Genomic DNA, 13,024 nt, shown 5'->3' with positions numbered 1-13,024 from the left:
CAAAGACCTAGGTTCTGGGCCCTGGACAATCTAGACAAATTGATGGCAGCTACTAGATTGAAATCAAGTGTAATACTGAAACACAACTGTGAACATTTCAAACCTGCAAACTGCGACACTTTAAATGAATGTGCAATAACACTATGTGCAATATGACAACCCTCGGGTACATAAGGTTCAGAGAATAGGAAGTGTTAGAATAGGTATAGCATAGCATAGAGTACAGCACAGTGTTTTATTTGTATAGTATAGTATAGTGGATAGTGTACATAGCCTTTATTTATGTAAACCAGCTCTTTTCCCTTCTTGTTTTTAGTTTTTTTTCCTAGCACCAGGGGAGCCCCCCTCCCAAATTTCGTTGTTTGGTACCTGTACTATATCAATGACAATAAAGACCATTCATTCATCATCAGATAGTTACACGTAAGTCTACTGAATGCTACAGTACAGTGGTAGGTCTTTGTCGTTTGACTGAGACATATTTTCAGACAGCTGCCTTGACTGAGGAACGACGGAAAGGAAAGCAGAACTCTTTCTGCAGGCCTGCCAGTCCTTTCATAATCACACAGGAATTATGCACATCCCAGTTAAACCGCGGGTATGAGTTATGGGTATAGTGGCGTTTCCTGAGCGTCTGCCCAAAAGATGATTTAGATACATCACAGGTCTGGGAAGGAAGGAGTCCTCGGACACTGTTTAAACACACGTCTCCCATTCTGTAGATGGGAGGAATCCTAAAGATGTTTAGTGAAAAGCCCTCACCAAAGAGTGACATTTCCAACATGCATGGTTAAGTTGTGTAGGTCATTCTCAGCAGACTTGGATGAGGTAAAACACAATTGCTTTAAGATTTATACTCTCTTAATAGAACTTGGCTCGACGTTTTATAATAGGCAAGGGTTCCCAAGCTCTGTTTGGAATAAGCATTAACATCAGAATCCTTTAAAACGTCTTTTATTCTGTTTAATACAGCGGGCGGTTTATAATTGTAATAGGCTATGTGTACATTCAACTTTACAGTCCAGACAAGAATTATACATATTTCATGAATTCCTAAATACACACACAGACAATTTACATTTATTTATATGTTGTTTTCACATAAAAAAAAAGTTCATAAAGCCAATGTCTACTTCATTCAGGACAAATACCCCATACACATCCCAAATGAGTGTACTCAATAGGCCTGTATGCATGATTTCTCGATGCAGATAAATGTAACTCTAATGTTGGGTCAATGTCTAATAGGCCTACAGTTCAACTGTCTCTGCAGGTCATTCATAGAACAAAACATGAAAAGGTCACAAAATAAGAATTATCCATGCAATTAAAAACACAATAATAATAATAACAAAACAAAAAAAAGAGATTTGATTAAACATGAAGGCATCTGTGTCAACCCCTGCCACTACATTTCTCATATTTTTTCCAAACACATTCTGGCACTCCAGAAAGACGAAGACGAGTGGTTAAAGCTCAAAGGTCAAAGGTGACGGTACATTTACAGCACGCTCAAGAAGAACATGGAGATCAGAGATGTTTGATTTTAATGTCAATGGAAACACCCGCATGACTCACTGTGTTCTTTCATATATAAAACTTTTCATTCGTCTTTTCCCCTCCGCTTTGGGATAAGTAAAGCTGAAGCAAAGGCTAGCGTTGATATTAATAATATTATCTGTCTGAGTGTCAGAGCCAGAATGGTTACAGCCCATTAAAGCAACTAGTAACAAAACAAGGCATGCATATTTCTGTGTTTCTTTTTGCAAACACACACAATGGAAAGCTAACAGTGCCAATCTGTTTGATTTATAAACCCTTCAAAAAACACTGAAAGTTTTGGAGTCCAAGTCAATAAAAGTAGTAAAACGTAGTTCCAAAAACTTGGTAACTCTATTATTGTGAACAAAAGAGGCAATTGTAGACAACAGATACACATGATCTCAGACTGGGTGGTGAGAGGGTATACACTGCTTTATCTGATGAGATTATCCAATCAGCACGGCCGGAGCGCTGGTGGAAGAGGCATGTTGATGCAGAGCAGAGAAAGACACTCTGGAGCGACTCATCCCTGAATCTAAGCCCCACTTATTCTGGCTAGGACGACGTGCTATGAACATGAACATAGGAGAAAAATGAACACAAATACAAACCAAAAAATCCATTGGAGTGCAAAAAATGCCTTCATAAATGTAATTAAAAACAGGCTGTAAAAAATACTCATCTGCTCTTTAGATTTGCTTTTTTTCCCTTACTGTTCTTTACCAAGAATCACACTAATTTTCTTCATGCGAGTACAATGGACAGGGAGGATGGCTAGATCAGTGTTAAGAGTGAAGTGTACTACAACAGCAATGTCCTTAGGAACACAGCCGGTGAGTGTGGAGAGGAGCAGCCGTCACACCTCAAGGGGCTGGCTGGAGAAACAGTCTGAATACCATACAGCCATCGTGTCTGAAGACGTCCCTTCCCAGGACATCAGCCTGTTAGTGTTTGAGACGTGTCTTTCGAGTTAGTGTGTGTGTGTGTCGGTAAATATGCATTTTACTGTATGTGTGAGCGTGTGCGTGTGCGTGTGTGTGCATACTGTATGTGGGTAAATGAGCATTTTACTTTGTGTGTGTGTGTGTGTGTTGTCAGTCTGTCTGTCTACACCAGGGAGCAGTAGCCCCCACAGCCTCCCCCAGGGTTCTGGTTCTGGTCCGTCAGTTGGACTCCTCTGCCCTGGGTATCGCTCTCCCATAGTCCCGGGGTCTGGATGATCTTCTCAACCAGCTCCTCAAACGCACACTGCACCCCATCCTTCGTCTTAGCACTAGCCTCTGGTACCAGAAAGAGAGGGGGGGGGGAGAGACAGAGAGACAGACAGAGTGAGAGAGAGCGGAGAGGAAGATTGGGTGCAGACACAATAACAGTCAGTGGTTGCACCTTGATGTCATCTAGCAACCTCTACAGTTGGAGCACGGTGTGGAAAGTACTCTAGAGTAAATTCTCTTCGTGACACGTTCGGTGGGCCTTAAACTAAAAGAGGTCTGCTCACTCTATTCCACGGCAGACCAAATTGACCCACAAAGGACAAAACAGTTCTGTGCTTATTCATTCAGTTGTGTTATTAAGCTGTGCAGAATTAAATCATTCAATTATAACAACAGCAATTCATTGGAATGTCTCATTATGTTTCAAATGACAATCGTAAGTATCAAATACTTTTCAAATTGTAAAAGCTTTTATTAAATAAATCCTAAATCTGTCCACTAAAAAGTGGGAGTTCAGCAATGATTCAATATTCAAGACGTTAGGAAGAGGAAGTTTATAAAAATAGAACTACACACACACACTCCAGGTATGACAGTTATTCAAAAAGCAGTTTCCTCTGCATAATCGTCTGCCATAACTCATATGCCCTGGGTCGGAGAGGGGGATCCTCCTCACTTACCTATAAAAAGCATGGAATGTTTTCTTGCAAACTTCAGGCCTTCGTTCCTGTCTAGTTCATGGTTTTCCTAAAACAAAGAGGGTAATCTTTTATGAGGTCTGTCTTGCATACCTGTCAGCTACCGTGAATATGACTAGGCAGCCAGGGAACATAGAGAAGAGAGCAACAGTCTCACAGACAAAGGCCAGTACATATTACATTACATTATGTCTACTGCCATGTCTGGATCAACAGACAAAACAGATTGTGGAAATGAGGATGAAAATAGATACACAGACGGGACGCATCTCCGAAAACAGGACTTGTAGTTGTCGTTTTAGTTGTTGTAGTTGTTGTCTTGTAGCGTGTTTTAAAAAGGACATTAAGAATATGACTGTTCGCGAACTAAACCAAGAGAAAACATTTGGCTGGCCTGCTCATACAATAATATTGTATATCAGTGTTTATGAAACAACATAAGGGCGATATGGGGTATCCGTTTATGTTAAAATGCACATCTAAAGCCCCGCGGTGGTGTAGCGGTCTAAGCACTGGCCACTAGTGCAAGCTGCCCTACGGGGACTGGGATCGAATCCCAGCTCGCCAGATCCGGATATGGCTGGGGCACACACGGGGAGCGGCATATTGGGCGGCCGCTCCCCGTGTGTGCCCCAGCCATATCCGGGGGTGCCGGAATAACGGTGCTGGGCTCGAGGAGCCAGTCAGCTAGTCTGCCTGGCGGCCTCCTCTGGGACTGCCGGCCACGGGGTCGTGCGGCGGATCCTTCGCAATAGGCAGGGGATAATTGGATGCTAGGTTGGGTTCAATTGGATACCAAATTGGGTGAAAAAGGGATAAAATCTGAAAAAAATAATAAAAAATAATAATAATAATGCACATCTAAGATACATACAACTGATTGTGTCGATACGCTCTTGTTACCTGAAGCGTACATCAGTATTTTGTTCCTAAATGAAAGGACAGTTCCTGAGACGTATATACAAACACTCACCTTATCAATTTTGTTCCCGACCAGCATTTTCACAAGGTCGTTCCTTGTACAGTACGTCTCCAGCTCGTTCAGCCAGTTATCCATCTTGGCAAAAGTATCCCGGCGTGTAACGTCGTACACTGGTGAAGATAAGTAGGGGGGATGCTCAGGAACATTTTATCTCTGGGAGCACAAGGCTGCAGGACACCGAGTCACTGGGAGACACCTTTGCCCCTTTAAACCCTCAAGCCAACAATGTGGTCATCTTCTAGAATAGGCCTAGACTGTGTATCAACATCAACACACTGTTACAACAACATTGAAGCCCTGCTCTGTCCGAGGAACTGGTGATGGAACGACATTGAAACTTGAAACTCTAGCTCTAGTCCATGGTGTCGGGACTCGGGAGTGACACCATCATAACTGTCACATACTGTGGGCTTTGGAGGATGTCTGCTTTAGCGTTAAGAGTATAAAGTCAGTTCCAGAGATTGGGGGACGGGGGACGGGACACAGGTTGAAAAGCCATCACTGGTCTGTTTAATGGCGGCTGTAAGCCTGTGTCTGAAGGGTATGTTTGAATGATGACGCTGTTAGCTCACCCAGGATGACTCCTTGTGCTCCCCGGTAGTAACTAGGAGTGAGGGTGCGGAAGCGCTCCTGGCCAGCGGTGTCCTGCAAAACACTAACCCATTTCAGGCCCTGGAGACACTCAGAGGAAAAGTGTGGTTCAACCAGGACTGGGACATAACCATAAAAAGAGAGGTTGACTAGGCTACATTTTTCATTTGACAAGATGGTTGATGCAGCGCTGTACATCATCGCCATCTTCTGGAGGTTAAGAGAATGACATGTAAAGAGGAAGGAATTCAAGTTGCAACCTTTTCAAACAACTAAACACATGGATTTTTTGGTAAAAAAGAAAAGAAAAAAAAGAATACCGACTGGCCTATATCTCCTACAGATCAATCAACAGTCAATGTTTAATGAATTCAATAAATCACACAATGAGTGTAGAGGATGACTCACCCATATTGCCAATTTTGCCTTATTCCCATCCACTGATATGGTCTTCACTTTGAAGTCAACACCTACAACAACAACAAAAAACACAGATTAATTAGCCATGGATGATTTCCTCAGCATAAGTAGGTAGGTGAGGATTTGGTCATATTTGCCAAGGCTGTGTCAAGAGGAAAAAAACTGCCACCCCGTTTGAAACGAATAGTCAAAACATACATACCACAAAATGTGTCTGAACTCACGCTGACCCTTCCACTTGTCAGACAGACACTCAGACCAGTGCACTTAAATTATGATGTGAGCCCTTATTTATGACTAGATAGGGAATACGCGGTTTAATATGTAAAGATAAAACAAATATAGTATTGGATGAAAAAAAAAAAACAGCCACCTGTAACATCGCTCAAAAAGGCCCATGATTCATTCTTAAAATTCCCCGCTCACGTCAAAAAATACATTTACATAGAAATAACAGTGTTGTCCTCATCTACAATTCGACAAGTAAATCTCTTCTATTGCTTCTTTCAGCACACATAGCATGAAGCGTTTGGCTGACATATCACCCATCGTTTAGCGCGCACTGAAAGATTTATCAGGCGGACGTTAGGCTGGGGTTGTTTTTACGTCTGGGACCGGGGCCTTTACGAGCCAAAACAGAGGGGGGAGAGGAACGTGAAGACATGGGGGACAGACCCCCACCCCCCCCGCCCCGGGAGACTGTCAATCACAGCTCCTCCGTCTTCTCCCAGCCCAGCAGGGTCGCTCAAATACTGACAGACATGCGCCGAGGAATTTACAGTAAGCGGTTCCTGGGTGTCCCCCTACAGGCTTTAGTATGTGTACGTGACGTGAGTATGTGTTTAGTATACAACCACAGGTGTTTAGTATACACCTGCAGTGCCATGATGCAGCATCTGTTGGATATAGCCCTACCACTAACCAACGAGACCTGACAATCACTCAAGTCAAAGTAGGCCACTCTGGAGACTCAATTCTTTATGGTAAATGCTGGACTTCACTTACATTATCACCTCATTCCAAAGCTCTTTACAATGGCCGCTCTCACCCATTCACACATCAACGGCGGCAAGCATCAATGGCCGGCCCGCTCATTGGGAGCCATTTGGGGTTCAGCGTCTTGCCCAACTACACCTCGACATGTGGCCAGCCGGGGATCGAACGTCCGAACCGCAACCTGGGCAACCTGAAAAGGCCTGTGCACATATTTAATCTGAAACAGGCCATACAAACAAACTAAGAACAACCACCACTGCCTACATACACCACCGTAGTTGATGCCAACAACACCTAGGCCTGTGTTTTCAACCGATGATGTCATGTGATGTCAGGTTGTTTGTGTGTTGCCTCAGCGTGCACGTGTACAGTCATATTACAGTAAGCCGGTGATAATGAGAGATCTACACTGTAGACTCACTTATTCTTATAAAGCTGATTCTCTGCTTGAATGAGTTCGCCTCTTTCTTGTTGGGTGATGGAGAAGAAGTTGCATTTGGTAATAATAAGAAAAAAAAGCTCGAAGGGGCACAACAAACTCAGATGGCCAGATTCCTGTCACATAATAATAATAATAATAATAATAATAATAATACATTAGACTTATATAGCGCTTTTCTAGACACACAAAGACGCTTGCTTGGAATAGTAGCACCTTTTAAAACAAGACATCTTCAGACTCTGTGTGCGTACCTGACACGCATTGACAACACTAGCCTTAATTGTGCTTTCAGGAGAAAGAGGAAAACAACAAGGTGGATGTCCAGCGCGACGAGCAGTTTGCAGCCACACATCTAAAGGGACTTGTGTCAATGTGGGAAGCTGGATTTCTATGAGGACATCTGTTTGGCAAAGATATGCAGTTGGCCAAGTAAAATACTACTGAAGCATGCCTACCAGACATTTCTTTATTACGCCGAGTTCTCTGGGAATCCTCACGTACGGTTGTTTCAACAAAGACTACATTGTGCAGTAGAACTTCTTCAAACAATCACATTGTAAAAAAATAAAATAAAATAAAAAAAATCATTATTTTCGTACATCCCAAGTAATCAATAGGACTATGAATCTTGAGCCGGTCAGACATTCAAGTTACTCGTTATTAACGGTCTCAAGGCAACCTGAATAATATCTGGGGTGTCCTTGAAGTATCAAATGTTTAATACCGTTTGGAATTCTGATATCATTCGCAGATCCTGAAAGTCATTCCTTTCCCCTTTCCCCAACCATGTAGGCTAGAGGCACTATTTCACCACTATTTCACCACATGCATGAATCATTCATTACAGTCCTATCTCTCCTACTCACGATTCACAAATTAAGAACGGGCCGTTATCTAGGGCTAGACTTGGAACATGCTACACCTTCAACACGCCACACAGCAGGCCTATTTCACCTGCTCTTTCATTACTACACAACTATGCGGCCCCAGTGTATCAGTGAGAAATAGCCAGGTACTCTGCTATGCTCTTAGCTCAAATAAGAGAGGGACTCTGTCCCTGTGCTCACTATTTGACTGTGATACCATAGATACCATAGATACAGCAGCTCGGCACCCCTGCCCCCCGGCACCCCTGCTCGGCACCCCTGCCCCCTGTCCACTAAGGCTCTGACAGGCTTAATGAGCCATATTACCACCAGTTGAAGTTCAAAATACATCCTCAAGCAATCCAGACTCCTATGACACTATGTGCCACGGTCTCTTATTAAAAAGGAAAAACCCAAACCACTTCAGGTAAAAATGTGGTCAGGAGATGTAAATCCTGCGTGTTTTCGCTGCGACGGTAATGACGGTTCTTCGTACAGTACGTGACTGTTCTTACTGTTCTCTGTCTCACCCCCCGAACTACACTGGGGCGTGTCTCGTCTCCATTATGGACGTGGCTTTGTCCGTCAGCGGTGGCTGAGTCACTCACGGCGGTCGTCTGTGACAACGGTAGACCGGCTGTGGACGCAGCGTGGCTTCACATACGTCTTGTGGCACTAGAGAGACGGTTTAGGATTCGAGTCTATTTTTGACTTCTGTCCGCAGCGCGTACAGAACCATCCGGATGAAAACAACACAAACTGAGTCTGCCCCAAAGCCTCTCTGGTGGTCTGCCGCTGGACTGACGACACGCTGCTTTTACGGGACCTGGTGCAACATCCCCGGCTCAACCCCCCGTCAGGACACAAAGGTTCATGCCCAGGGTAGTTTGGGGGTTACTCACCAATTGTTGCTGCAAGTTCCGGATCGAACGTGTCATCTGTGAATCTCAAGAGAAGACTGTGAAAGAAAGAAAGAAAGAAAGACAAAAAAATTATTCACACTTTTATGAACACAGTTATTTTCCTGGATACTCTTTAAATCCCATAAATATTAAAGTATGCCTTCCAAATGTTGGACTTTCAAGAATTTTATTTAATTTTTTCAGTTTATCGGCCCATAACATTAATATTCTAGTCTAATTGCCAATACATTTTTTGGGAAAAGCCTCCTCTTAAGGTCTGAAATCAGCTCTACTGGTTATGACATTATCACCAGCTTACTGTAATATGACTGTACACGTGCACGCTGAGGCAACACACAAACAACCGGACATCACATGACATCATCGGTCGGTGTGGACAGAGGCAGGGTTCAATTGTGCTTGAGACTAATCTAATCGTGTGCAAAGAACTTAATCACTGCACTGATGAGGTAGCTAATCCGTCTCATTTCCTCTGAAGCAACACTAATGTAATGCTGGTATTGTCTTCATTAATCCACCCTGAAATGACGACTCCAGGTGCACATTATGAATGCTCTTTGTTTCAGCTCTGAGGAGTCTGGTACAATACCACCTGATGATCTTAGCCTACAGCACAATACAAGTTCACATGCGAATTCCGGTAAAATGAAACCTTTATTCTATTCTCCGTTAAGGCAGACTTCTTCTAATCACTTGAAGACCTCGGTAAAGTGGGGATAATTCAGGAATGAGATCATGTAGGCTAGGCCATTTAATCAATAAATGATTAAAATATGTATGCCTGTAATGGCGATTGAATCTAGGCTAATTATATGATATCAAAATGTGACAGTAAGGTTAATTAACCCAAAAGTGCTTGTTGAAATACGATCCCTTGGCTCACATGTAGCTAGCATTGTATCCTCAGGAACGCTCGGTTACTTTATGAGTCTGTACTAAACTATGCTGCATTGTTCTTCGACAAAAAAAGAGGATGTCTTACTGAAATCATAGAACTTCACGGTTTTAAAAGGGCCTTTTAAAATCTCACATCAACTCGCCTAATCTGACTAAAATATGAACGAATCCTGCCAAAACATCGAAAAGAGATCGTAAAAAAATGCATGAAAAAGCTCGAAATCTCATAAAGGAACAATTCGTCCCTTGTTGCGGATGCAGCGACTCCTGCCAGTCAGGTGGCCAGAATATCCAGTTCCAGTCTGCAGTTACCGGTACCGAGTTAAACTCATTTATGTGATTATTTTTCTGAAGGCTGTCTAGTCTAGAAAAAGAGAGGCCTTGAACGAGGATCACACTTGAATAGGTGCCTTGCGCTCGTCATCATGCTGTAGAAACATAAGGCCTGTTATGCGATGGTCCGAGGCTCAGACATAGCAGCATTCTTTCTTGCAGTCTAGACCACAGCCATGGAGCTAAGCAAACCAGACTCCCATGTTGGCACCAAACACCACAGTGGCAATAACATTCGACTTTGCATTCTGACTAGATTTGCCAAACGTTGTCTGTGGGGACATGTGGATACAGCCTAATTCAAAGGGCTTACAAAAGGAAGGATCTCCCTACAAGACACACAAATCCCTGATATCATTGTAAGCATCTAATGCTTTTGTCCATGACCACATTCTCCTGACCGACGATTGTCAGAGCACTTCACTGCATACTGATCAAGATGTAGCCTAGCAACCCTAACAGCATGCAGTGTCAGAATGCAGTATGCATGGGGTTACGCATGTAATGAATGCGGTATGCATGGGTTAGGCACCCAGCTTCTCTGAAGGAGATGAGGGAGGCGCCTCACTATGGGACACACACTTAAGCGTACCTATGTGCTTCAAACACTATTCAATCATGCCTGACTGTACAGGCTGAGGACACACAGCCTATAAAGGCTCATGCACAGCGCGCTCATTTATTCTGCAAACCACTCTTCAGGAGCTCAGCGCGAGAGGGGCAACGAGGCCCCGGGCCTGAGCTGGATTACTCTTCCTGCTACGACTGGTGGATTGATGATTCACTTGCTTAGTCAAATGTATTGATTAAGTCGCTTTGGAATAAGGCGTCTGCTAAATGCCAAAAATGTAAAAAATTAGGAGAGGGGTCTCCCTCATCTCTTTCAGTTGACTCGGTCCAACCTTCACTATAGGACCCTGCGACACGCCCTGATTGTCTGGTCTGGACAGACACCTGTATGGACGTGAAGATGTAGACTACCCTGTCACGGCCTCCAAACCAGACAGTGTGTGCCCCAGAGGGTACGTACGTACTACGTTCACAACCAGGCAGTAAACCCTTGAAAGGTATGAGATGGAGCCCAGCTGGCTGCGGCACCTACATCTCCTATATATCTCCTATAGGCCTGTATCACCTACATCTCCTCTATATCACCTAGGCTATATCTCCTATATATCTCTCAAACTAAGTAGCCTAGATGAACTGAGTAGATGTAGGATAGAAGTCACTCACATGTGGCCAGCACTAGTGAAAATGCGGTCTTAGACACGGCTGATGTGGCGCAGGAGGTAGAGCCGCTGTCTAATGATCGCAAGTTTGGCAGATCGGCTGGCCACATGTCGAGGTGTCCTTGGGCAAGACACTGAACCCCAAATTGCTCCCAGTGAGCGGGCCGGTGCCTTGCATGGTAGCTTGCCGCCATTGGTGTGTGAATGGGTGAATGAGAGGCAGTTGTAAAGCGCTTTGGATAAAGGCGCTATATAAGTGCAGTCCATTTACCATTAGACAGCATCTTTACATTAATGGTCTGAAGAGGTACAAATGAGGTTCAAATGGTCATTGAGTGTCTCAAGAAGCAGAAACAGGCCACATGGGGACGACGACGACGACGACACTGTACTGGACAACTGCTGAGGAGGTGTGTCCCAGCAGTCGTCATCACCGAAACCTCCATGTCACACCGAGATGGCAGCCAGGTAGACTTTCACCGTGGAGAAGACATTACCCTTATCAGGAGTTAAACCCCAATAACAACTGATAACAACAATCCACAGGCACCTCATAGGTGTGTGAGCTCTCCACGGCTGTTCACCATCTACAGAAAGGACTGCATCACCAATGTGCCAAACCCATACATCATCACATTTCCTGCTCTGATGATCATCCTTACTGCTCTGTAGAAGGTCAACGATGGCCTTCACCTCTACCAAGAAGGTGTGACCAAAATGCCCTCGTCCTCAATATCAAGAAAACAGAGGAACTGGTGTATTACTGGTGCCCAACAGGAGGCTCACACGCCGTGTTTGGTTAAGTTCAGGTTCAGTTACTTCATTTGTACCTGTAGGTAGATTTGTTTTCAGTAAACGAGTCATCCACGAGACACATTTTTAGAAACAACACAGACAGTAGACAATAATAAATAAAAGTACTAGGCATACTCAATGTTCCAATCCTCACTAAAAACTTTAAGATTTCTATGAGTATTAGTGTTGTTTACTGTGCTGGTAAAGCCTGTTCCACAGTGTTCCAACAGCTCAAGCCAACTTAATTATGAAATAACTCAACTCAGAGCTAACCTTAGCTCGGGTATAATTGGATTGTGATGAGAACAATCCTCGTGACAGGCAGGAGAGTGACATAGCTAAAGAAACAGATCTAACAGAGTCATTTCGTGAGTTTAGAATGATAAGGTTCTATCTCCGTTTAGGGCAGTTCAGAGATATTGAGCGTCAAAGTTTTTACATTCCATTATGTTTTGTGAGATGGAACCTTCGTATTTTATGAATTACTAACTAAAAAATGTCAACATTTTTTAAATAACACCACACAGGCATTAATAAACACCTAATGGATCAGATTATGTAAAAAAAACTCAATTTTGACAAAAATGGAGATAGAACCTTATCATTCTGACGTCACGATCTGTTATTGGATTGCAGCAACACCTCCAACTCATCGCGATGACGTCATAACGTTCCAGTCTCCCAACAACAACACATTTCAGCTCAGCTAAGGTCGCTAACACAACCAACCACACTCATCTGAACTACACACACAGCTAAACAGACTGATAGATTAGTAGGTACATAGCTAAGTGGCCCAGCCTGAATACATACATGTCATGTCATTTCTAGTGTGAGTATTATGTAATATGATCATGTTGTCTAGCTTAGCTGAGCTAACTGCTGCTGGGTTGGATGATGACAAGACAGCTACGAGGAAGCTAGCTAGCTATATCTACCTTACCTTGACTTTCCAACACCACTTTCTCCAATGATCAATATTTTTAATGTTGTTAACACGTCGTCATCCATCTTCAGAGCTTGTTTGTAGTTTAGATGTTCAGATGTCTACAGAGAGCTGCCAGATACAGGTTAGAAGGCTTAGGAGAAGAGTTGA

The 13,024-nt window shown here is 43.5% G+C and overlaps 1 protein-coding gene across 1 annotated transcript; it reads right to left on the bottom strand.

Moving 5' to 3' along the window:
• Positions 1–977: 977 nt before the first annotated feature.
• Positions 978–13,024, bottom strand: rab18a (RAB18A, member RAS oncogene family). Its single transcript, XM_080543750.1, has 7 exons — positions 12,872–13,024; positions 8,654–8,709; positions 5,436–5,497; positions 5,009–5,081; positions 4,428–4,546; positions 3,437–3,503; positions 978–2,822 (listed from the first exon to the last, which is right to left on the bottom strand). The coding sequence occupies exons 1-7, from the start codon at positions 12,937–12,939 to the stop codon at positions 2,650–2,652; spliced, it is 618 nt and encodes a 205-aa protein (XP_080399876.1). The 5' UTR covers positions 12,940–13,024; the 3' UTR covers positions 978–2,649.

Source organism: Nansenia antarctica (assembly GCF_963989245.1).
Source record: "Nansenia antarctica genome assembly, chromosome: 13".
In the NCBI taxonomy this organism is placed as follows: domain Eukaryota; kingdom Metazoa; phylum Chordata; class Actinopteri; order Argentiniformes; family Microstomatidae; genus Nansenia; species Nansenia antarctica.
Note: the sequence above shows the minus strand (reverse complement) of the source record. Positions and strands in the feature narration are given on the sequence as shown.